Source organism: Panicum hallii, chromosome 9 (genome assembly GCF_002211085.1).
Source record: "Panicum hallii strain FIL2 chromosome 9, PHallii_v3.1, whole genome shotgun sequence".
Classification (NCBI taxonomy): Eukaryota; Viridiplantae; Streptophyta; class Magnoliopsida; order Poales; family Poaceae; genus Panicum; species Panicum hallii.
In genome coordinates, this window is record NC_038050.1 from 70,856,063 (window position 1) to 70,881,293 (window position 25,231).

General features: G+C 47.9%; 4 protein-coding genes across 12 annotated transcripts; 2 read left to right on the top strand and 2 right to left on the bottom strand.

Moving 5' to 3' along the window:
* The first annotated feature begins 3,596 nt into the window (after positions 1-3,596).
* On the top strand, positions 3,597-4,880 carry LOC112877332 (transcription repressor OFP12). Its single transcript, XM_025941625.1, has one exon. The coding sequence runs from the start codon at positions 3,793-3,795 to the stop codon at positions 4,396-4,398; it is 606 nt and encodes a 201-aa protein (XP_025797410.1). The 5' UTR covers positions 3,597-3,792; the 3' UTR covers positions 4,399-4,880.
* Positions 4,881-6,872: 1,992 nt separating this feature from the next.
* Positions 6,873-13,083, bottom strand: LOC112877324. The gene is made up of 3 exons (XM_025941610.1): positions 12,260-13,083; positions 8,755-9,053; positions 6,873-7,492 (listed from the first exon to the last, which is right to left on the bottom strand). The coding sequence occupies exons 1-3, from the start codon at positions 12,976-12,978 to the stop codon at positions 7,140-7,142; spliced, it is 1,371 nt and encodes a 456-aa protein (XP_025797395.1). The 5' UTR covers positions 12,979-13,083; the 3' UTR covers positions 6,873-7,139.
* Positions 13,084-13,519: 436 nt separating this feature from the next.
* On the bottom strand, positions 13,520-16,899 carry LOC112877327 (probable serine/threonine-protein kinase PBL16). The gene is made up of 6 exons (XM_025941614.1): positions 16,135-16,899; positions 15,616-15,932; positions 15,344-15,479; positions 14,877-15,013; positions 14,564-14,687; positions 13,520-14,301 (listed from the first exon to the last, which is right to left on the bottom strand). Exons 1-6 carry the CDS (start codon positions 16,199-16,201, stop codon positions 13,958-13,960), a joined length of 1,125 nt encoding a protein of 374 aa, XP_025797399.1. The 5' UTR covers positions 16,202-16,899; the 3' UTR covers positions 13,520-13,957.
* Positions 16,773-25,207, top strand: LOC112877317 (subtilisin-like protease SBT3.18). Of its 9 annotated transcripts, none has more exons than XM_025941588.1 (11): positions 16,773-16,914; positions 17,012-19,139; positions 19,248-21,288; positions 21,380-21,471; positions 21,880-21,977; positions 22,091-22,252; positions 22,585-23,323; positions 23,414-23,656; positions 23,734-23,848; positions 24,012-24,225; positions 24,317-25,207. In XM_025941588.1, the coding sequence occupies exons 3-11, from the start codon at positions 21,202-21,204 to the stop codon at positions 24,961-24,963; spliced, it is 2,397 nt and encodes a 798-aa protein (XP_025797373.1). In that variant the 5' UTR covers positions 16,773-16,914; positions 17,012-19,139; positions 19,248-21,201; the 3' UTR covers positions 24,964-25,207. The 9 variants fall into 9 exon arrangements, with proteins under 9 accessions (XP_025797373.1, XP_025797377.1, XP_025797375.1 ...); XM_025941592.1 differs by having other exon boundaries at positions 17,012-19,090; XM_025941590.1 differs by having other exon boundaries at positions 17,012-17,099; positions 17,190-21,288.
* Positions 25,208-25,231: the final 24 nt, after the last annotated feature.

The following is a 25,231-nucleotide window of genomic DNA, read 5'->3' on the forward strand; positions in this document are numbered from 1 at the left end:
CGGCGGCGGGGAGTGCCCGCCGCGGCTGCACAGCAGGCGTCGCCCTACGAGTAGCGCAGAAGGGAAAAGCGAGGCCAGGACTCCTCGACTCCATCCAGTTGACCCTCCCTCCCTCCCACTGTTGTTCACAGGCCCGAGTTGAACGAGCTGCCTGGGCCGTCGTAACCACAACACGATAGACTTGCTTGAAGGCAATCTCGGGCCCGATTCATCGTGATGCCCTGACAGCGAGGCCTGCGGCTTACCGTTCGCTGCTCCAAACAGGGCGGCCGCGGCCGGGGGAGGTGGTGTTGGAAGCAGAACAGGCCGGACCTGTCGTCGTGCACGCACGCATACGCCAAGCCCACGGGCGGTCGTCGATCGGGGCCGCGTCGCGCGAAATGCCTGGCCGCCTGGGAAATTACGGCGGCGCGCGGGACAAGGACAGGTCCGGGACGCGGATCCCTGTCTGTTCCGTACCCCCGCAGACCGCCTGGCTGCCAAACTCGACGGAGTCGGTCGGGGTGACCCCGCCGCCGCCGTTGCATGGAACGATCTCGAGGCGCTCACTGAGCCCATAGGCCGCACAGGTTGTCAGCTGCCTGCTGCCGCGCCTGCCTGCGCCCGTCGAGCGGGTCAGGAAATCACTAGAAGCTGTACATGCGTGGAACGCGCGCTGCGAGTCCGGGCGGGTGCCTGCAGCGTTTGGGCGGCGAGCGGCTCCAAAAACAGGGCCGCCAGGCCGTGGAGGAAGCGGCCGAGACGGCGCTTTTATTAGCGCGCGCGAGCCGGTGGCGCCGTGGCGGTGGGATACCATACCACGCCACGCGCCCCACGGCTCCACATGCGCGGCGCCGCGACGCGTGAGGCGGACGCTACGAAACAAGCCGAACTCCCCCCGTCCGTCGTAGCGTAACCCGTTGGCCGTTCCCGTCCGCATACGGCCGGCCACGGGGTGGTCGACATCGACCGCGTCCTGCCCTGCCCGCCGGGCAAATTAATCGCCAAAAGATTCACGGACGGCGGCGCGGGGGATCGGGTGGAGGGAGGACGGCCGCGCGGAACACGGATCGTGTCTCCGCGTGCGTTTCCTCCGCTCCGCTGCTCTCCGATCTCGCCGCCGCGCCCGCGCCCGGGTCGTCGGTGTCCGGTGCCCGACTTCGCCGGCCGCGCGTTATGGCACCACACGTCGCACGGTTGGGGGGCGCTAGACGCTCATGCATCGACCGGCTCCGGGTGGTGCTCGTGCACAGGGTGTCGCGCGTGCTGCAGCTTGCATTGGCCTGGTGCGCCGATGGGACGGGCTGGAAATTAAGTGGAACTCGCCGGCCGGCGGCCGGTACGGGCACCAAGCAAACTGTGCATGCGTGCATAGAGGGCAGCAAGATGAGAAAAACCATCGTGTTGCTTGCGAGATCCCCCAATCATCGATCTGCTGCAACTTATTGCTGCATGCTCCATCGTGTGGCATGGCGTCCGGCCGACACATGCGCCCTGGCCCGCGCTCCTGCTCGCTCGGCGCCTGTACGCCACAAGCTCGTACGCTTCTGCTGCCTGCATTATTTCAACTTTCAAGGCCATCGCCCCATCGCCCAGTTGCTCAGACAGCGAGCTATACGGATACCGAGTACTACCGGGGATCCTTGCATGCATTGGGGTGAGAGCTGAGTTGCTGATCGACGACGCTGGTAGATGCGGATCGATGGGGATGCACGAGCGAAAGGTAGACGACGACGGCGACGAGCAAGCGAGAGGTCACGTGTCCCGCCCAGGACGTATGTACTGTGACAAGGAAAGGTACGCGTCGCAAGCAACCTGCTGCCCTAATCGATCACAGACATTTTTTAGTTCCCCTGCAAGATTCACGCTCATCATCATCAGCTGCGAACGATGGAGCTACCAGCGCAGAAACTTCTCTGGACGCTATAGCTTTTCTTCTCATCTGAAGATCGAAATTGAATGCAGCAGCAGATGAAAACTAGTATATCTCTGTCACAAGATAGAGTGTGTCTCTGTTGTGGCTAGCTGCATGAAACATGTTGTTACAAAATAGATGATAAAGAAAAAATGAAGAAGAACCGATCAACCCAGAGGACACGAGGATTTAACGTGGAAAACCCTTCCAAGATAGAAGGGAAGAACCACGGGCGCTAGCCAGCAGAACTTCACTGTATCGAGTGCGGTTACGAACGCCAGGGATTTACAATGATCTTGCTCTATCCCGAACGGCGGCTTACAAGAGGTACATATATAGAAACCCTAATCGATCTACACCGCTTCGCTACGGCCCAACCCTCAGCGATGGACCTCCGCTTCGCTACGTCCGAAGTCGGCCTTTATACGTGTATAGATGAATTTGGATCACAACTTAACACACGTTAGCTATAAAGAAGAATATGCATACGCATTTGCTTCTCTTGTTTAATTTCTTCTCAGCAACACAAGCAAATAATTAAACAATCGAGTTGCCGGAGAGAGGAGACACATTGCGGTTGACGTTTATGGGCTCTCTTGATTCGCCTATACTTTTTTTAACTCTTTAATTATTCAATGCGCTGCCTCCCGGACCGCGGGTATGTAGCAAGATCGATTCATGTGAGCCCTAACGCGCCCCAACCACACAGGGACACGCCATGGATGCGTATGGCACCTCACCCTTCTGTCCCAGGCCACTGTTTCTGCACGCAGTGTCTTCGCTTGCATTGCTACGACACAGGACTTGACAGCGCTTAGCATCAGAGAGCAGCTACATCACCATGCAGATGCAGTGGTACGAGGGCACATGGAGGCATCGTCTAGATGGTCACGACTCGCCATGCGTTCATGTGTGCTACCATCGAATACACTGATAGTAGTCTGAATGTCTGATACACACACACACACTGACACACAGAGAGGCGTACGTGGTACAGTCTGTACGAGCTGGACCAGTGCTAGCTGCTGGCAGAGTAAAGCAGCGTACAAGTGGAGTGAAGTCCCGGTAAGATGGTAACCGGGCAGTTCTGTCAATTTTGGACCACGGCCAATGGTGTTGTACCATGAAGCTATTGTGTGGTTGTTGAACATTCAAGTGGCGACCGATGTAGGTGTGGTCGTAGTTGTACATTGCGTAGTGTAACGAAGTACGAGTAGATGATGAAATTTGAGATCGTTGTAGATACTGTTTTTTGACTTTTTTCAGTCCGTCATGGATTAACAGATTTTTTATAGTGTGATGAAGATGATGCTATTACAGGCTTCATCTGATTAATTTCTCGAGATTGGTAAGAACAATTGTGGCCACCTCATTCATTTCCTGAGAAGAAATGTATACCAGGATCGGAGCAAATCACATGCTTTTTGCAATGACAGTAAAGATGGTGCAATGGGTCGTACTCGTACGTGTACACGTTTGCACATTCACGTAGATACTCCTGTAGACCTGTGTTCATCTTACTGGCCGTTTCTAGCTCTACTACCATTGATAAAATAGACCACCTGAAATCTGGATATCTCAAGTGGAAAAGGCTACCGATCAAATTTTTTTGGTGCCACTTGCGAATCTGTGCAGGTAGGATGAACCTTCTTGACCAGAAAATGTGACTGTCAGCTTGCACTGAACTCAGTTCGTCCAATAATAGGTGAGCCCCCGTACCTAGAAACGCCACCAGCCGGTCACTTCTCCTATAAACTCCTCGCAGCCGGCCTCACATACCAACTTCTCACTCCACTCCCCATTCACGAGGCAGAGCTTAGCTCCTAGCTCCGCGTCAGTAGTGTTCGCGCCTACCAAACAAAACCAAGAGAGCACTCGCGCCAGAGCGAGCGAACACGATGCTCGGATGCTTCTCCAGGATGCGGCGGCCGCCGGCGGGGTCACCGGCGCCGGAGCCCATGCCGGCGTCCGACGACGCGTCCACGTCCGCGGCCTCGACGTCGGCGGCGGGCTCCACCTCCCCGTGCTCGTCCTCCTCCTCGGCGCGCTGCAAGAACGGCGCCGGCAGCTCGACCTACGACCATGGCCGCGACGGCGGCGACGGTGCGGTGGGCAAGAACCCGTCCACGCTGTCCGAGTCCGGGCTGTCGTCGGCCATCGCGTCGCGCCGGTTCTTCCTCTCGTCCCCGGGCCGCTCCAACTCCATCGTCGACTCGTCCGCGCACGGTGCCGCTCTGGGCCTGAGCGTTGGCGCGGCCGGAGTGGCGGTGCCGACGTACTCGCCGGACCCGCACGCCGACTTCCTCCGGTCGATGGAGGAGATGGCCGCGGCGCTCCGGCTGGACGCGCGACGGCGCGACGACAGGGCGCGCCTCCACGAGCTGCTGCTCTGCTACCTCGCGCTCAACGACAGGCAAGCGCACAAGTACGTCGTCAGCGCCTTCACCGACCTCCTCCTCCGCCTCACCGCCGTGACCAACGCCGACGACGAGCACCACGATTAACTCGTACTAGCAGCAACTCTCCGTGACGCATACGGCAGATTTTTTTGGTACCAAAACCAGAATTCTTTGCAATAATTGGCAAGGAACTAGTAAAAGCTTCATGCATATCGAGTCTGAAGATCACCTAACGACTGTAAATACGTGCTGTGAAATTTCGTAGCTGGAACCTGTCACTTTCACTGTGCATAGCATTTTGCTTTGACTTTTCTCTGGGTGCGTTGTGAGCAGTGAGCGTGCTGGCTAAGATAGAATATGTCCAGCTTCTCCAAACAAAGGTGTCTGCTCGGTTTGCTTTGCGTTTGCCTTTGCCTTTTTGGCCATCTCTGTTTTTTACTGTTCATCTCTTTAGCTTTCTGTTCTCTTTGGGGGCACTTGAAGGCTAAGTTTGCTTTTGTGTTACATAGGCCATGCCATGCATGGTTTAAAGGCTAAGTTTTGCTTGTGTGTTGTATAGAGCATGGCAAGCATTGTTTGAAGGCAAAGTTTGCTTGTGCTATATTGGTTATGCCGGCCATGGTTCGTATCGTGATTGTAACAGCTACAATGATTTACCAAATACTCATACATTTTAAATAAAGGTTTGGGAGAATTTTACAATCTCCCCGAGACACCTAAGAAAATCCTTTCAAATTCCTTCCACAAGCACCAACCATTTTGTCGAACCTAAGCACCAACCATTTAACTCAGATCTTTGGGAAGGTTTTCGCTACTTCATCTTAAACTACCCCACAAACGAGGTCACCTCCCTTGAGACGAGCGAGGTCTTCGGATCCAGCCACAGGCAGCAATAATAAACATATGCCGTGCAAAACCAATCGGCTGGGTACAGAAGCTGCAGGCTGCTTGCAGCGTACGTACACATGGCTGCCGTGTCGTTGGATGGATCGCATCTGTAGAACAGAGCAACCATCGGCGCCATTACGCTTCCCATTTCCATTCAGTAGAGTATGGTGATAGATGGGACCCATGGACCCACAAAGTGGCGATAACGAACCACAAGGGTGGTGTGGTGAGGGAGACCTAGAAAAGAACCGTGCCAACAAAAGCAAAACAGAATAGCGAAGCAATGAGGCCGTTGAGGGCGGACATTGACACTGCAACCGCGAGCTAGATCGGCGCGGATCTGCTTTCTTCGCAAAGCCTCGTGCACAGCCAACGTTCAGCGGTGTGGCCGAGTGCTCCACTATATGAGAAAGGAAATTCACAAGACCAAAACAGCAATAGGATTGCGTACCCGTGCTGCGATCCCTGCAACACCATTGACACCGTTGGAGCAGCAACTAGCACAGCATCCTGCAAAGCAGAACCATGATCTATGCCCACCACCGGCCATCACTACGCTCCAGGCGTTCTCACCTGGGGCTCTTCTCTTTCTGACCGGCAGCGACACCGACAGAATCATCTCCGACGGGCACGCACAAAGGCGCGCGGGAAACCCAGACACCCAGCGCACACAGCACACGACAGGAAGCAGAATGAGCATTACCAGCATCGACACCACACCACTGGCACTTGCACCGACAAGAAACACTAGTAACAGCAGCAGGTTTGGCGCCCTGGCAGAGATACAAATGCAACACAGCCTTCAGGAAAGCCAGGCGCATCAATCTGCAAGCACTAGTCAGCAGTCCAATCTTTCGCACAGCTATCTGTAACAAGTATATTGTTCTGGATCGCAAAACAATTTGCTATACATGGAAAATCTTTTGAGCAAATCCATATCTAGAGTCAGAACAAACACACATTTAAGCTTTCAGTTTTCTTTATCAAACATCTGGTCTACACATTATCACTTTTTAACATATAAGAGCATTTGAGATATAATGACCTCTGCATCAGTTCATCTAATATCTATCCAATTTAGAGGCTCTGTCTGGAACAAAGAAATGGCCTAGGGGAAGGAATTTTTATGAGGGAAATTACACCACATTCCAAACTAAGAGTAAATATGTATTCCGCTACAAGTCATGAAATTTAAAACCATAAATATGATTTTTGGGCCATCCACTCTGGCTTGTCTGCTTCAGCCTCTGATTGCCATGAAAGTTATGGAACCAGATAGCCCACATAATAAACAAGTATGAACACGGATAAGAAGCGTAGCACAAAGTGGCACTTGACTGGCTTTGTCATTTAATTTCGCACAAACATTTCCACAAGTATTTCTGAATATAGATAGCAATACAGAAAGCGCTGAAGCCCAAAAGAACGGACCAACCTAGTGTAACAATATACTTAACAGTATTATGGAATGGAAAATAAAGAAAAACACACCACATTGTCACTGTCAACATTCAAAGAAACGGATAACATCAAAAGTGCCAAGGGATACCTTCTTAAGGGAAATTTAAATCTTTTCATGGCAAGTCCAGAAATATGGAAAATGCTATAATATGGAAAAGATCATCAACCAGGAATACTCTGCAAGATCAAGATCACACTTGAAAATTGAGAGCAACTGATCAAGCTAATGATACTTAAATAAGATGATAGAACTCTTCCAGATAACCCTTCAATCAGTGAGCCATAGATTCTTGCAAGAAAATACATCTAGTGCAAAATATAGTTTCCAGAACTAGTGGCCATAACCCACCTAGCTGCAGGTATTATATTCAAGCTAAGATCTTTTGTGCACAGCAGTAGCATGAATCTACGGACTTTGGCATCAGAGATAGGTATACACGCTTTGTTGCAAATTAAATAAACCGATGGAGGTGGGCTTTATGACAAGAGACTACATCCTAGTCACTTAGGTCGAATTCTCTTCTGCTCTTGAGGAAAGCCCTTTTTCTCGAATCTGAGTCTAGTTCATCCAGGTCAGATGAAATTGCTAGGTACCCATAAAGTATCCTCATTCTCTCACCTGTCCTGGTATCCGTCTCGACCAACAAAGGGTTCTGATCAGAATCTATAGAATGAGTGGCACGCGCACGTGACCAACCTATACGCCCATGATCTTGCCTCTCAAGGAATTCAGCAAGACGCTCAGCCTCCTTCAAGCCAGCTGGGTTGTTTGCAAACTTGATAAGTGTCAAACCCAGGTGCCCTTCTTTTCCATATAAGGACTTCGACTTGCCACCAGAAAACCCTAGTTCTGAAAACAAAGATACGAGTTTGACACGCAGCAAATATTACTGTGATATATATGGCATTACTCCAAAAACATGTGCTTAGCAGAGTCATGATTTCATAAATGGGAACGGTACTTCTCGAGTGGTTTTCTGTCACCACTCCAAATATGGCTTAATTCTAACTTGCAGCCTTGAACAAGTTAAATACTGAATGCAATTGCCACTTTGCTTACACTAGATTATTTAGTTCAGCAATGAATATGAACCCCACAATGCTGCTACAGTCTTCCTTAACTAGAAAGGTTGCAACACAAAACATTGGACAGAGAAATGTCACTTTCCAGATCTGAACACAGCAGATAAATCTGCTTGAAGTAGATCGATCAAATGGCTGTCACACTGACAAAACAGGACATAATTGACCCCCCTTGAGGTCAGGATACTACATGCCCCATGTCCATGTAACAAGGACAAAGAGGCAGGAAACTATTGCTGCATACAAAATGCGATAACTTACTATCTGCACAGTAGCCTAGGAATTAGTCGCATCTACCTGACTGCAAATTCAACCTAAACCATCCAATCAAGCATTGGATGCAATTATAATTGTAGCCCAACGGAACACTTTGGGGTAGAGGTACCCAACAACCCCAGCACTACTCATCCTAAGGTCAAGCTGAATTAACGAATTACCACATCTCTTTAAGGGCGAAGGTAATGGTGCCATCTTAAAGCTGCCACATAGCCCCCAAATGATATTGAGACAAGTTAATAGATAGCCTTACAATAGGTTGTCCTTTTAGTTACCTCATAGTATCTCTGTGTCCCCTTAATTTGTGGGTCAGTGCCTCAGTGGAAGGAAAGAAAATAAATCCGTCACAATGACATACGGTACAATGGTTTTTTCAGTCGTCTCATAGAAATAGATTTTAGCTTATGAGGTAGTTGTATCATGAGACAACAGACTCTTTCCCTCCACTCCCTCTCTCTCTCCTCCACGTCACCTATGCTACATGCCAGTGCATGAGGCAACCTACGGGACGGTTGATGTACCTCACACTGCCTTGGTAGTTGGCACTATGTCCAATTAGCACAGGAATAGCTGCTCTACAACCTAGAAGAAAACTAAATAGCAGCAAAACCCTGCCTTTCCTTAACAGCAGTAAGCATATTAAGATAGTGTGTTAATAAAATACATTGAGTGTTGTATAAAGCAAATATGCCACAGGCGCCTGTATGCAAACACTACATTATCATAAAGTTAAAGGCTGCAATATAAATATACCTGTTATTTTCTTATCCATGTCTTTGTTCCCTAAACCCTCGAAGCGACCATCTTTCTTCCTCCCAGTTGCCGTATTGTGAATAATAACAGTCGGCGGCCATACAATAAGGTCCTCCCTACTTTCTCGGACAATGTCAGCAGGTAAAGATTGGTAACCCTTAGAGTTCTCAGGGACTTTTGTATAATCCCATCCCATAAGGACACACAATGCCTTGTGTAAACCAAGATGATCAACAAGTGAATCTGTATTTGGTGGGTTGTAAGCATGCATGACAAGTCCATGCGCATCAGCAAAGTCCCTGGAAGATTGCACATTGACACCAGACACAACCACAAATAAATTAAGATCCAATGGGTAGGAGCTGGAAACTAGTGAGCTAAACACAGCCTTCATCACACATACAGTGTAAGAGGCTCTAGAAATGAGAGAATCTCAACTGACAAATCCCCAACAAATCTATCGCAAAAGTATCATAAAGCAGCACGATAGGATTATATGCCAAAGAAACAACTGTCAACTTGTCAAGAGAAAAACAATTTAAGAATATTCAGTCACTGGTGAAATGATATACTCCTATAGGTTCATTGACAGCTCTGGTGCTCCAAGGATCATGTGTAATGAGCAGTCGGGGACACACCATGGATCTACCACAGTTCCGCTATACATTGATAAGGAATGATTACCTCCCATCAGAAAATATGGTACTTGATAATAAGTGGTTTTAGGTCTGCACCAGGGCTTGGGTACTGTTTCCAAAACAAATCCTATCCAGTACCATTTTTGGCAGGAATAACCCCCATACCATTAGAAAACTTGAATCAAAACATGAAATGCCAAAAACTGTTTAAGGTGAGGAAAAAAGGATTCTATTGTTGCATCCGGAAACTATCGGTTTCTTTCATCCAGTTAGGCAGCAACTGTACAGTCAACTATGCTTTCAACACGCTGGCAATCATTTAGGGAAGAATTGGCTGGGGCTTTAGAAGGGAGGTTTCCATGCAATATGGTGTCCTTTTTTGAAATGGAAGTGACTCGATCTCCATCTCATGTGGAGTGAGACCCTAACCCAAATATCATTATTTTCTTTCCAAATTCAGCCACTTCACAATTCCTATGGCTGCTGGGATTTTGTAAACAGCTGGTACACCGCCAGACTGTATATTACATTTGAACCTTTCCATGCAGCAAGAATTCACTTCAGGACAATGCATGGATGATGTTCGCTTATTCCAACATATTTAAAAGATTCAACCAAGGCACCAAGCTTCTACGTTCTGGTTGTACCACCTTATATTTCACCAACATATTTGTGGTTTATAGATACTAACTTGATGTATCTTTCCTAGATTGAGACAATCAGATGCTTGGGTGATGAGCGATGGTATGTCATGACCTCACACCTCCTTAACCTCTCCAGAAACCTCAAAAGAGAGAGAAAACTTCCAGCAAATGAATTATCTTACGAAAAACTTAATTCAAATACCCAAACCCAACAACTTCCTTCCTCTCACATGAATCCATTGGGATGGCTCCTCATCATCCTAACCTCCCAAGATGTCACTACTGACAAAGCTGTCACGGGCCCCTCCATTGTTGGGGCTGCCCTATTCATCATTCTCAAGTATAGACAACCTTCACAATCCTAATAGTGTGCAATTTAGTTGCGAACGGCACAAGGCAAGCATGGAGGTGCAGATGGAGCAGGACATAGAAGACCTGACACATGTAGCTCATCTCAACCAGGAATAGTGGCCATGCAGAGTGTACAGTTTAGGCCAAACACAATGGGAAGGGCATGATGTGGGCAGGGGTATCCTCCTCGTGGGGGTTGAATATGAATATGATGTGGGCAGGGGTACCCTCCTCGTGAGGGTTGAATATGAATCCTAGAAGCCAGAGGCCTTATCGACAATATTAGAAAAAAAAAGGGAAGTCTACATGCAAAGCTAGAATTAGGAATATTGTAACTAGCATACCAACCATGGAATAAGTTTGATACTGTATGCCATCATGCAAAACAGACCAATAATAAACAATAATAGCATATAAAGCTATCAGTTGACACGCAAAGCATTTGACACTCAACATACACGTGTATGCTAAGTATGGTAGCACCATCAGAAGCACAGTAACAAGTGAATGCTTCAGAAAACTAGTGCCTGAGTTATGTTGGGAAAGAAAATATTCAGATCATAAATGCAAATGAAAAATCCTAGGAATTTTCCTGACGAGACCATGAATCCATATTGGTCAGGAAAAAGTAATGAATCTTCTTCCAGGAATCATGCCAACAAGGCAGCAATAGTGCAATACAAAGTACAAAAGCGTGAGTGACATTAAAGTCAAGGATACGAGCAATTAAGCCTAAAGTAGTATTCCTGGATGGAGATAGGCTACTTCTGGCACTAGATCCTAGACAATCATGAACAAATGAAAAATACACACCACAGCCTCAATAAAATCTGCATGAGGCTATATCATAATCAGCAAAATGTCCAGATCTTAAAATACAAACAAAAATAAAATTCTGCTACTAGATCAAAGGAACATTCACAAGCACACAATTGCAATCAAGCAAGCAATGAACAAAGATACTAGTTGCAGATCTACTCAATCTGCCCTTGCCACCACACATAACTCGCAAGAAGTGAAGCAGGATATACAGTAATACATTAGATTTATTTTCAGAACACTGTACTCAGAAAACCTCACACACCAATGCGGTTCTTATTAATTTGCAAGGATATTAAAAATCCCAATAAGGCAGCATGCAGTTTCATATTAGATGCCAAAGACAGAGAACAAAATCACTGCAGTTTTATACTTCTATCTAGACTTCTGATCACGCAGGTAAAATTCCACTTTACTTCAATCTTCAGTGGGTACAAAACAGACATGACAAAACATATGTCCAGAGGAAATTCATTAGTAGGCAATTACAAAATCAAAAGATAATCGAAAGGCGCTGATGATAAATATATGGTCCACTTGATGACTAGAATATGATATTACTCTTACAATGGAAAAGATAAACTCTGAATAACACAAATGTAACTCTTGGAGCAATGATGGTATATGGTATTATAACAATTAGCGAAAGGCAGAGAATATACATAGACATATCTAGCAATTGCAACACCAGTAGCAGATAAAACTAAGCAATACAGAATACAATGTTAACATCAACACTCCTATTACTACTAAGTGATAGCTAAGTGTTAGTCCGTATTCACCCACAGAGAAATCTGCCTGTACAAAGCGCATATCAATTATTCAACATGATATACGCAAAGTTTTCAGGACGATGTTGTAAGTTAAATTTCTCCAGCCAGACATAGACATAACATGATCAGTGCCATAGAAAATAGATGGGGAAAAGTCATATCGCGTCAAAGTGCAAGAGCGAGCTCAACAATAGCAAGAAACCAACACAGGAACTTGACCACAAATGATACTAGAAAGCTTGACAGGAAGAAGGCAGCAAGTGATGTGGGATCACCAAACCTGCCACAGGCGAGGCACGGGACACGGCCGCCCTCGACGTAGCTCCGCTTCTGCGCGGAGCTCTCGTTGAGCATCTTGGCATACTTGAGGAACGCCCTTCTGAGCGCGTGCCGGTCCACCGCGGCATGTGGCGACGGCTGCGGAGGGTGATGCGGCGGCGCGTCAAACCGCGGCTGCTTGGGGTGCCTCGGGAAGCCATCGTCCTGGTCGGCGGGGTGCTTGCGCTTAGCCTCGTGCGGCGGCATCTGCATCGTCATGGGCATGGGCATTTGCGGCGGCGGCGGCCAGAGATCCGGGCCGGCACGGGGGAGGAGGTGGTGCGGGAGGGGCGGCAGGGGCGCGGGCTCGAAGGGGTAGTCGGGGGGCAGCGCGAAGTAGGTGCGGACGGTGCCGTCGGCGAGGAGCATGGTGCGGCGGTCGAGGTTGTGGAAGTCGTACGGTGGCGGTGGAGGGGTCTCCGCCTGCGGCGGCGGCCGGAGCGCGGCCGCCGGCGACGCGGGGTTGCGCGGGGCGGGCGCGGGAGGAGCCGGGTGGCGCCTGGAGTCCGCCGGGTGGGTGGGGGTCGGGGTGCGGGCGGAGGTGGATGGCGCGGCCTTGTCTCCGGCGGGGGCGGCGCCGGGTGGCGGCGGGCCCCAGCGAGATTTGCGGGGCGGCGCCATGGCCGCGGGGGGCTTGCCTCCGGCGGAGGGCCTCGGGGGAGGAGGGTTAGGGTTCTTCATCCGCTTGGGCGATCGCGGTGGATTTGGGGGGAATGGGACCGGACCGGATTGCGTCGGAGACGAGGCCGGACCAAGTGACCCCAAGTCCCAACGACAACGAAGCGATGCAGCAGAGGGTGATGACGAGGCCCACCCACGCGCGGCACGACGCTTTGAAGGTGTGCGTCCATAGTTTACGCAAACCAGGCTGCAAGGCGTAATTTTGGTGTGATCAGTCAACTTAACATCCAAAGTATATCACTACTAGGTGATAAACTGATAATGTCACAGCAGCATTTGCAAGTAGTTCGAGAGGTGGTTGCTATGGTATTTGGAGACATTTCCAAAACCAGCATGAAGTGATTGAATGGCTAATCTTAAGAGGATAACAAATGAGGAGCATAGGCCTCAGCATTGTGTCCCGTAGCAGTTTCTTGATGCTCATCCGGCTTGTCATCCTCTTCATGGTGAGCACCAGCAACCTTAAGTGGGTGACCAAATAAACACAAAAGCTGTGATTCCAATGACAGGTGATAGAACTACATCCCTTCAACAACGACTATATAACATGCGACCTTTTAATTCCAAAGAAGAAGAAGAAGAAAAGTGCAGAATTTGTTTCGCTCCGAGGAATATATCTACATTACTCATCATACATAGATCATGAGCTACACACTGCTATATAGGTTACAAACACTGTGGCAGGCAAGCTGCCATGGTGGGTATCAAACACTGAAGATTACACACAAACTTGCCCACATCTGAAACGTCGAAACTCGCCATGCCAGGGCTGGGTACACATCCAAATCTACAGAGAGGGGAAGAGATACTATGGTGCTGACTTCCTGCTCAGCAAAACTCGTGTCTTCATGGATTAAACAATCAAGAAATAACCTGCATATCAAGAACACTAGCTAGCCACTATCAACACCCATATTTAACAATGCAAGTACATGGCGCTTCTGTTCCGTCTGAGCTGTGTTGAAGTCAAGTGAGCACTTCAAGTGGCACCGGCCAGACTGTCACTGGGGTTCTCCTCCAGCTGCTGCAGAGGCTCCAAGGTGGCGACGATGTCGCGCATCAGCGGCCTAGCCTTTGGGTTGCGGTTAAGGCAATGGTACGCCAGCATCGCCGTCTTCTGCACCGCCTTCACCGGGTAGTCCTCGGCAAGCCTCGGGTCTACTATGCCAAGCACCTTCTTCTTCTGCGTCAGCAACGGGAATGCCCAGTCGGCCAGCGTCTGCTCCCTGACCGGCCGGGACTTGTCCAGCGACTTCCGGCCCGTGAGGAGCTCCAGGAGGACAACACCATAGCTGTAGACATCGCTCATCGCCGTGAGATGCCCTGGAGTTGCGAAAGAACAACACATTGGTTATTCGTTTTTGGAACCAAAGGGTACAGTAGTGAATTAGATGCCTAGCAAAGTATAAAGATTCAGAATTCATTCCCTTTGTTAAAGTTCAGTCTAAGGACATGACCACAAGGCCTGACCAAACAGTTCCGTTAAGCTTAGAGTAATTATCCATTGTTTCTGAAACCCACTTTGTGAGTTCGTTGTAGCTAGCCTTATTCTTGAGTTAGAGGCAGATTGTGAGGAACCCATTACCTGTCATGATGTACTCTGGCGCTGCATAACCGTAAGTACCCATAATACGAGTTGAAACATGGGACTTGTCGCCGACTGGTCCATCTTTTGCAAGCCCAAAATCAGATAGCTTCGCATTATATTCCTGTAGATTTTTTTTTGTGAAATCAAATAAGATGGCAGTAAGCAAGAAAACCATTGTTTTCCATTCTTGCAACAAAATTAATGACAGTAATTTACTATGAGTGTATTTTCCCTTTGTTTCTTGTAATTTAGTTTACAAAGACTGGTATTGGCATGTCTCAAAAATCAAGTAAATTTAAACTGAACCTACCTCATCTAGCAATATGTTTGATGTCTTAAAGTCCCGATAGATGACAGGCTTCTCTGCTTCATGCAGAAAAGCAAGTCCCTTTGCAGCGCCAAGGGCAATTTTCATTCTGGTCGACCATGGAAGTGGCACCATCACCCCTGTATTACAAGTACAGATACTTCAAAAAGTTTGATAGAATACAGTGATTGATCTCAAATGAACAAATGATATTACAAAGTGACCACATAGGTAATGCAGAAATCGATACTGCTGCCACTTGATGCAATGCTGAAATGCAGTTAAGTACGCTAGTTCAGGACGGTTTTATGCTCTTTCTGAAGGGATAAATACCTTCTCATCTTCATTTCTGAGTATGAGAACTTTTTATGAATGTCATGTGCGGATGTACTATAATCAATGTTATGACAAAATGACAACAAACTCTAGAAAACCAAGCAACAATGTGTAAAGAATAGGATCAGAGTTACTTGAAAACAGATGAGACTCCACACTTCCCAGGGGCATGAACTCGTAAACAAGAACCCTGTGGTCGTCTTCACAACAATAGCCGATCAACTTCACTAAATTCGGGTGGGACAGCTGCCCAAGAAATATAACCTCAGCCTGCAAACATGAGAAAAAAAAACTTCCATATCGGAAAACAGCAAAGGGAAGCATGCAAAGAAACATAAACAGAAGATAACAACTGAACACAAGCATGCTTTTAGCATTCTATATTCAGAAAAGTCAGGTTAGTCACCAGCCACTCCCTGTGGCCCTGGAAGCTATTGTCACCGTCATGGACCTTAACGGCAACTCTCAGGGGCTCTTCTATTTCTAAACCTTCGCGGAGATCCTTGGTGATGAACCCTTTGTAGACTCTGCCAAATCCACCACCCCCCAGTAATGAATCTTGTCTGAAATTTTTGGTGATTCTCTTGAGCTCCTCAAATGTGAATGCTATCAAAGGGTTGCGAGCTGCATCCTTTCTCAGCGCCTCCACCTCTTTCGGGTTGGATGGCAGCTGGCTATCTTCCTTTTCAATTCTTTCCGATGGGCTCTGGATTTTTGGGGATTCTACAGCAAACAAATAGGCAAGTTATATGTGGAGACTGAAATACAGGCGCAAATGATTCAGAAAACTTCGTAAAATCAGTTTTCAATGAACAAGGAGGTACGAATTTCTATATCAAAACAAAAGCCTCTGATCATTGAACATCAGTGAACATGTCAACTCCCGCTCTTGCTTAATCAAATTAACAAGATAGAACAGCGTTACCTGATTTGGTTGCATTGGAGGAAACCCTGTTAAAGTATGGATTCCCCTTAAACCAGCAATTACCCATTGTGCACAACTCCTGAACAAACTCTGCCTCTCCCTCTCTCACCAAGAACACCAAGAGCAGAAAAGGAGGCAAGAGAGTGCTCGCAAGGAGCTGGTGGGGGTTGATGGTTTGCCTATTTATCACAGGAAGACAACTGATAAACAAAAAGACACCAACACATACCCCTAGAAGTATATATCACCCCAAGGAATCGAACCAAGAACAGGCCCTCCTGAAGATCAACTTTTGTTGTCAGCATAAAACGAAGGAAGAAGAAAAGGAACACCGGTGTGAGAGAAGGTGCAGTTTTTTATTCTCCTGAAAGCTACAGAGAAGGCACAAACGCAAAGGAAAGACTCAAGTGAACATCCCTTTCTCTATTGAATGAGAACAAAACGCCAAGGAAAAAAAGGAAACGGAACAGTTCAATTCTGGTAGTCCGTTTCCTCCATATATGCATCATTTATACCCACGGTACAAATCTGCATTTAAGAAGGGTATGGAAGATATCTCCTTTAATGGATTTATTTATATTTTCCCCCATGCATTTCTATGAGGTTTGGTTTGTGGGGGGAGAAGAAAAAGGGGGTGGGAAATGCAGCAACCAGACCACCAAGAAGTCTGAGTGGGGGCAATGGGGCTTGCAGTTGTGGCTATCTTTGTCCCTCTCCGCTCCCCTGCAATCATCCTAGATTCCACTGTCTCGGCCTTGAGCGCTGAAGCCCTTGACCTTGGTTGCTTTGCCCTCACTCCTTTCCAAATTGCTTTCTGGGTTGTGGTTGGGACTTGCAAGGAATGCACTCATCTAGCCCCATCTGCTTGATCTTTCAGGGATATGGAATGATGGGGTTTCTTGGTGGAGTGGCGGTGGTGGTGGCGCCCATCCCACACTCCCACTAACAGGTAACTGCAGCCACAGGTAAGACTAATCACTGCACTAATTATATTTCCCCAGAAAATTTTATAAAATTTCCTGAGGAATTCGCTTTCTTTTCCCTGCGATGATTAGCCTTTGCTGCTAGGCGAGTGGATGTCTGAATCACGCAGCCGGTTTTGCTATCTCCAAGGACTTTCTTCATCGGAATCCTTGAGGAGTTGTTCTGCGGTGGAAATTTCTGAATTTGCTTGGGCGACTCACTCGGCGTTGCTTTTTGGCCGCTCTTTTGGCTTTGGATGGGTGTGGGAGCGAGGACGAGACAGGACCAGTGCCAGTCTTCCAAGTTCACAGCACCCACCAATCCACCAACCATTACCTCTGTTCCTTCCCATCGCATTTGGTCAGAAATGTTTCCTCTCTGTCTAAGCTGGGAGCGTCAACATCACTATCTTTTGCCCAGCCAATTGCCATGCTTAGGTTTGGTTAATCTCATTCATTAAGATCAACAAAGGTGCACAGCTTTCGATTACTTATGACGGTGCTTCGTCTAGGCAACAAATTATAACAAAAAGGGCCCATCACTAGAGATAGTTACAGTTATTCTGTTCCTACATGTGAGTGATATAGTTGCAGAAAGATCCCTTTGCAGTAGTAGTTAGCGATTCTGCAGCTGCGATAGGAGGTGTCTGGCGTTTATGTCCCCTTCAGGTTCAGCAGCATAACGTGAATTAGTTGTTTCCATGAATATAAATAGTTTCTCATTCCATTCCCTGTCTAAATGTAATACTAGCAAAGAAATGAGCATGTCGGTGTGACCTGAAGATTAGAACTCAGTGGATAGTTGTGGACTATCTGCTTGATGATAATATCGTGCTACCACCACATGTTCGATTGATTGTTTGTGAGACTTCAGGTGCTAGTGCTAGGCTTTCCATGTAGCAGATGGTTCACTTCTAGGCCGAACAGTTTCGGGTTCACCAGTGCCTAAATACAGATTAAATTCTCCGTGATGAGACTGTATGAGATCACAGCTAGTAAGACACTGCTATCGCCTTCCCATTTTATTGTTTTCCTAACTGTGTCGGCATCAGTTGCTGTGAAGTATGAACTCAGCTTGTCTTTGGATTTTATATGACTTCATGAACCTTGAAGGTGCCGACAGATTTGTCTGTGAATGTGATTGGTGCAAAAAGAAGTTACTTGAGTAGATTGATTATACTGTTCTGTAATATTTTGATAATTTGATTGGGTGGAACATTGCCTATAGCAGGTCGCGTTTTATCAAAATAGCACACTTGGTTTTTTATTTTTCCAAGCTTAAAAGCCACAGGCCTTTACAAATTAAATTGCATTCCTTTTACTCCTCCATTTTGATAGTTACACGTCAAGGAAACAGGCTCCACTTGGTCTTCCTTAGTTGTCTGATCCCAGAAAGTGTTAAAGGTAACCTAGTTTGTTGGTCGCACTAGAAAAGATCTTGTCTAGATTCTCCTACAAGGCAGCTTGCACAAGTAGTGTTTGTTAAACTTGTAATTTGGGAATTAAAATCCTATTCATTTAGCTCTAGTTGTCTAGTATTAGTTCTGATGGTACAGTATTGCTTTTTGTGGTCCTGAATCCTGATTATAGCCTACAGTCTACAACAACAATATTCTGAGTCATGCTTTTATCATTCTTCCTTTTTGTTCCTACATCCCTTCTGTGTTGTTAGACATCAATTTCATTTTTCTGTTCAGTTAATCAGTTTTACTCCATAAGTTCCGAGTATGCTCGATTAGCTACAAAGGATCATACTGTCATCATGATTATGTGGGAAAACATCTGTGCAGGCAGAAAGGTGCTCTGTCTCTGTATTTCTGCAGTAGACAAAATGCATATCGCAACATCATCCTAGGGATGACTTATTTTGGCAGCAATTGTCTGCTCGTCATGAGGGGTTCGGCAAGACAGTTTGAAAATAAAAAAACTAAGGAGTTCGTGCGGTCATAAAAGGAAAACCTTGTGTATAGTAGCACATGGGAATCCTTGTGCAGGTAAGGAGGTGTTGTTGCCTGTTTGCTCTTCATGCAACCATATAAGGAGGTATAATTATCTGTTTGGTCTTGAAGAACTCCAGAAAAGCCACATTTGCCATTATCAATCCGTCCTCAGATGTATTTTTCTTTTCATTATTTTGTGTCACACATGAAGCCAAAAGAACATTTGGTATATGGAGGCATGGAGCCTTGGAGGCTCAGTTGGATTGACCACAATTGACCTGCATGGATATGAGGCGGCAACTGGACAAGTCAACATGGATAATCAAACACATGCGTAAACCAAATTTTTGCTGTGTTGATCCAATGATGCACATATCTATGCAATAATGCATCTAAAAGATAAAAAGATTGATGGTCGGTGAAGCATGCTGGTAGATCTTTTTGGTAGAGTGAACAAATATGATGAACCAGACTCATGCAGTAATGCCAAAGGGGAGTGTTTGGTAAGATTCATACTGTATATCTGACACATTTTTTCTTTACCTCCAATGGTACTGGATAGTTTGCCTCTGGATATGGTTTTATCTGCGAATTATACTAAACTTTCATATGCAGGTTTCCATTTTGCTATTAATCTCTTTTGAAATAGAAACTGTCCTCCGTCTTCTTGAGAACCATAATAGCATATATTAATCATCAGTTAAGGATCAGCACATAAAAAAATCTCGAGCCCTGAGGGAAAGACATCCCACAAGGCATTGCATTAAGAAGTTTATCTTTGATCTGCAGGGACAAGGAAAGCCCCGAATGCAAAACTGCCCAGACATGCTTGCAGCATGTATAACCCTGGAGATGGTATAACTCAGCGAGGAGCCCCTTGGGCTTCTCAATTCATCCTAGGGAATGCCTAAAACCATAGGGAAACTTTCATTTTCCAGTAGTGTAGGATTGAACCCTATTTGGTAGCCTCACAAGTCACAACTGGAGGACCTATGGCTATCCACCATGCTATTTGCACAGCACATAGTGGAATAATGTTAGCGCTCTAAGCATTCTTGTTGATTGTATGCAAAACACACCCTGGGTGGGAGGTTCAACACATGGTAGATGTGCTGCACAGCTTTTTTCTTTTACAAGTTAGACAGGTACATGTTGCTGAAAAACATATATAAGCTGATAAAGATTGAGGTTGGATGACTACAATTCTACTAAGTAGGGCACGTGAAGGACATTTACCATAATTAAAGAAACAAGGTCCATGCTGACTAAGTATTAATTAGTATTTCCTGTGAACCATGGGTGTTCATTATTTGTGATATCGCGTTGCTTTAAAATGTTCAACGAATGCATAATGCTTGCACAGGGTGTAATGGCTACCAACATCAACATCCACAGTAAACTTTCCTGGTTCGTCACATAAGCTGCACTCTTTTAAAAAAATTATTGTTGTTGAAACATGATCGGCATCAGACAAGAAAAGCCCTTTCATCTAATTTCATGGAATACTGCTGGATATATAAATTTTATGCAAAGCAGTAAAACTCTCTTTAGTTTGCTATAACCTGGCTACTATACAAAGGTAGACGTACTGTTTGTTTTGTCACTAAACTGGATCTTTAAAGGTATAATGATATGAGCATACATATGATATTCATATCTCAACAATTGCATTTACCTTTGAAAGTCTACCTTCAACGTTGGAGTTTAGCCTTTTAGTTAGTTAAACTGGGAGCTTGAGGTTAGCCTTTAGAGAATTTCAAAAGCTACTACATTCCAAGTTGTCTATAGGCTATAGCTAATAGTTGGATCTAAAAACATTAGATCAGATGATTAAAACACGAGGGCAAGAAGGTTAGGTTGCTATGAACAAGCTTAGGTCTGTTAGTTATCTTACACATTGTACAGTAGCTAGACTCTGTACTTAACTCGATAGGCTTAATCATCACATCAGTGATCTATGGACTAGATCACTAGATGAATAAGGCAGAGGGCATGATGCAGTCATGGAGGGCTGTCAGAACCAATTGTAGCTTTGCAAAGCTTGTCTTGCAAGCACCCTACAGCATGGCACCAAGACATGCCCCCACAGAATAATATGTTATGTCCTTTGTCTATCTCCCTATATATACCCCTGCCATTCCATTAAAGTCATCTTGTAAAGCACAATGGAAGTTTTTCTGCTGCTGCTTGTTGTTTTCTCTCTTTCCTTTGCCGTTTATCCCATTCAATCTACTACAGGGTCTCATACAGATGTACAATTTTTCATAGAATTTCCAGTCCTTTTTATCTTTTGATCAAATCCTGTGTTCACATTACGTATGTCTTCTTTTTGTTGTATTGCAGGTTCACATTGTGTATTTGGGCCACAACAATGGCCTCAGTCCTTCTCTAACTTCACGGTCCCATCTGCAACTTCTGTCAAGAGTCTTTACGAAGTAATTGTTTCTCTTTTCTCCTCCTATAGTTGTTGGTGTAAAAATCAAGGGAACTAACAAAATACATGCTCAGATTATCATACAGTTAAAGTTTACCAAATGTAGTGCAAAAACTTCTTCCTTTATTGAACAGTTCTAATCTAAATTTTATCAGACAATCATGTATATTACTGCGTGTGGCAGATAATAAAGGTAACACTTTAGTAAGAAAAGGTAATGCAATGTAATCTAACTGTTTAAACTGTATTTGCGTCATAGTACACAACTGTTATGTTTGCTCCCATATATTCTCAAGTTATGCACCATGCTTAACTTCAAGCAATTCAGTTACTGCTTTGGAAAATTCAGATGCTTAGTCTGATTGGTAAAAAAGGTATATTAAAGACACTTCTGCACTCAACATGGCAGGCCGGATGAAGCAAGACAAGCTATTCTGTACAGCTACAGCTGTGGATTCTCTGGTTTTGCTGCACTGCTCAATTCAACACAGGCTTGCACCTTGTCTGGTAGACTTCATCCGTTGCTTGTTGTCAGAACATGCATACATCTACCTAGTTATGTGTAGTTCAATTCATTATCGACGTGCACTTACGAGAAATCTCATGATCGTTACAAGCAGAAACAGAAGGGGTTATATCAGTATTCAGGAGTAGGACACTGGAGCTCCATACAACACGGAGCTGGGATTTCATGGGCCTCAATCTGCACATGCAAATGGAACAGTCATCCCAAATGCATTTTAAATTTGGAGACGACATTATCGTCGGCGTCCTTGATACAGGTATATGTTCATGTCCCTGCAATGCTACATCCAGTATCTGTACCGGCACGCTCATATTTGTTCCTGCACTTTCTAGATAACCTAAAGTATATTCTTCCCAAATATTCGTCCAAAAAGTAGCTGGATATAATTGAATGGTGATCCCTCATCCCTGCATAGAATTGAGCAATCTTGACATGAAAGATAAAATGATTACTATGAATCCTAGCATGCCCTGCAAAGATCTGAAGTTGAAATTTCTGGAGCACTCATTCTTTTTAGTTGTTACAAAGTGTGGTCCTTGGCATTCCACTTGGATGCTTGAGATATTTCATCTTTTCATGTGCCCTCAGGAGTTTGGCCTGAATCCGAAAGCTTCAGGGATGACCCCCACTACGGCCCCATCCCGTCGTCATGGCGCGGCACGTGCGTGAAAGGCGACTCCTTCGACCCGGCCACCGCATGCAACCGCAAGCTCATCGGCGCGCGCTACTACCTCGCCGGCATCGAGAGCGAGCTCGGCCCGCTGAACACCAGCGACGGCGCGGAGTACCGGTCGCCGCGCGACCGCGTGGGCCACGGCACGCACACGGCGTCCACGGCCGTGGGGAGCATGGTGCCCAACGCCAGCTACTTCGGCCTGGGCCGGGGCGCCGCCCGCGGGGGCGCGCCCATGGCGCGGCTCGCGGTGTACAAGGTGTGCTGGTACAAGGACCTGACGGGCCGGTGCAGCGACGCCGACATCCTGGCCGCGTTCGACGACGCGCTGTGCGACGGCGTGCACGTCGTGTCGGCGTCCCTGGGCTCGTCCCCGCCGCTGATGCCGCTGTTCGCGACGAGCACCGAGATCGGGGCGTTCCACGCGATGCAGCGCGGCGTCGTGACTGTGTTCTCGGCCGGGAACGACGGGCCGGACGCGTCGATGGTGCAGAACGTGTCGCCGTGGGGGCTCACCGTCGCCGCCAGCACCATCGACAGGAGGTTCCCGACGGTGATCACGCTCGGGAACAATGCCTCCATCGTGGGAGAGAGCTTCCTTGTGAAGGACATGAAGAAGCGTCTGGTAGAGAGCAGCAGCGTCTTCACCGATGGGTAATCTCCCTCCTCCCCTCCAGTGTGTTTGTCTATACAATAGCATCTGACGACTGACGAGGGCATACCCCGTTTTGCTTGTGGGCGAAGGACGTGCGCGTTCGAGCAGCTGATAAACCGCACGGCGGCGTCGGGGAAGATCGTCCTGTGCTTCGCCACCATGGGAATGGTGTCCAGCGAGGGTGCGGCGCTGGCGGTGTACGCCGGCAACGGCGACGGCGTGATCTTCGCCGACACCATCAGCCGGAAAGCGAGCCAGGACAACTTCTGGCCCACGGTCCACGTCGACCTGCACCAGGGCACCCAGATCCTCTACTACATCCGCGCCTCCAGGTGCTTCACTTAACCAATCATGGACCAAAGCAAACCCGGTCTTGTTGTTGCCTTTCTAACTGCGGTGATGCGAACAGGAAGGCGACGGTGCACATTTCTCCGAGCAAGACCGTCGTCGGCAAAACGCCGGCACCGACCGTGGCGCACTTCTCTTCCAGAGGGCCAAGCTCCATCACTCCCAACATCCTCAAGGTACTCGCTGCTCTTCACTTCACACATCTCAAAAAAAGAAAAAAAACTTCACTTCACACATCTGATCTACACCCCTGTGCAAATATGGCCCGGTGTCGGCACTGGGCTCGGCCCATTGTTATTGCTCGTGAGGAACTGAGGAACTGTTCCATGATCATCGCAGCCCGATGTCACTGCTCCCGGGGTGAACATTCTGGCGGCATGGCCGCCCAAATCTTCGCCGACGGTGCTCCCCCTGGACAAGCGCTCGACGAACTGGAACTTCGACTCGGGCACGTCCATGTCGTGTCCGCACGTCTCCGGCATCGCCGCGCTCATCAAGTCCGTGCACCCGACCTGGTCGCCGGCAGCCGTCAAGTCCGCGCTCATGACCACAGGTCTCCACTGGTCTTGCTAGTACTAGTAGGCTTCAATTTGCACCGGAAGCTTCCGTCTTTAATCTTGTTTTCGTGCGTGATTCGGTGGCAGCGTACATGTACGACGACACGTCCGACGTGATGCTGGCCGGCGGGACCCTGAAGGCGGCGGACGCCTTCGACGTCGGCGCAGGGCACGTGGACCCTCTCCGCGCGCTGGACCCGGGCCTGGTCTACGACGCCGGCGCGCGCGACCACGTGCTGTTCCTCTGCAGCCTGGGCTACACGGCGGTGCAGATCCGGCAGATGGTGCTCCCGGGCTCGTCGCTCGACACGAGCTGCCCCGGCGGCGGCGCGCCCCACGCCGCCGACCTCAACTACCCGGCCATCGTGCTCCCGGACCTGAGCGCGCCGGTGATCGTGAAGCGGACGGTGACCAACGTGGGCGCGAACCGCGGCGCCGTGTACCGCGGCGCGGTCGTCAGCCCGCAGGGCGCGCGCGCCGAGGTGTGGCCGCCGGAGCTGGCCTTCTCCCCGTACCACGGCGACAAGGCGTCCTACTACGTGAGCGTCACCCCCGCGAAGCCGTCGCGCGGGCGGTTCGACTTCGGTGAGATCGTGTGGTCCGACGGCTTCCACCGCGTCCGCACGCCGCTGGTCGTCAGGGTGACCAACCTCCCCGACGACGGCGTCCGGGCCGCCGCCACGGGCGACCACGGCAGCCACGGCGCCACCGATTATCTACAGGCCGCCGCCTAGCGCCGCTGCCTCCGTCAGAACTCGTTCGATTCCAGATATTTCGCGCGTGCGTGCGTGAGCGTGTGTGTGGGTGTGCCATTGGTGGAGACAGACAGATTTTTGCCACAAAATTCCCGGGGGTTGCTGTCTGTCGACCGATCCTTCTCCAGCAGGTCGTGCAGGAGACGGTCAGAGCTGCAGCTGCAATCATGCCCGGACTATTGTATGCCACTGGTTTGATGATTCACCTTGAGGTTTGGGAGCATTGATGGCGACGCTCTCGCTCCTT

Bases quoted from the DNA above. Each gene is read 5' to 3' on its own strand.
- LOC112877332 (XM_025941625.1), top strand. From the start codon at position 3,793: ATGCTCGGATGCTTCTCCAGGATGCGGCGGCCGCCGGCGGGGTCACCG.
- LOC112877324 (XM_025941610.1), bottom strand. From the start codon at position 12,978: ATGAAGAACCCTAACCCTCCTCCCCCGAGGCCCTCCGCCGGAGGCAAG. The intron at 9,054-12,259 runs GTTTGGTGATCC...GCAATCTTCCAG, and splicing joins CCGTGCCTCGCCTGTGGCAG to GGACTTTGCTGATGCGCATG. The intron at 7,493-8,754 runs GTATATTTATAT...CTTTGTTTTCAG, and splicing joins CATGGATAAGAAAATAACAG to AACTAGGGTTTTCTGGTGGC.
- LOC112877327 (XM_025941614.1), bottom strand. From the start codon at position 16,201: ATGGGTAATTGCTGGTTTAAGGGGAATCCATACTTTAACAGGGTTTCC. The intron at 14,688-14,876 runs GTAGGTTCAGTT...AAAAATCTACAG, and splicing joins CAAACATATTGCTAGATGAG to GAATATAATGCGAAGCTATC. The intron at 14,302-14,563 runs GTAATGGGTTCC...TCGCAACTCCAG, and splicing joins GCCAGAGTACATCATGACAG to GGCATCTCACGGCGATGAGC.
- LOC112877317 (XM_025941588.1), top strand. From the start codon at position 21,202: ATGGAAGTTTTTCTGCTGCTGCTTGTTGTTTTCTCTCTTTCCTTTGCC. The intron at 21,289-21,379 runs GTACAATTTTTC...GTTGTATTGCAG, and splicing joins CTACAGGGTCTCATACAGAT to GTTCACATTGTGTATTTGGG. The intron at 22,253-22,584 runs GTATATGTTCAT...ATGTGCCCTCAG, and splicing joins CGTCGGCGTCCTTGATACAG to GAGTTTGGCCTGAATCCGAA.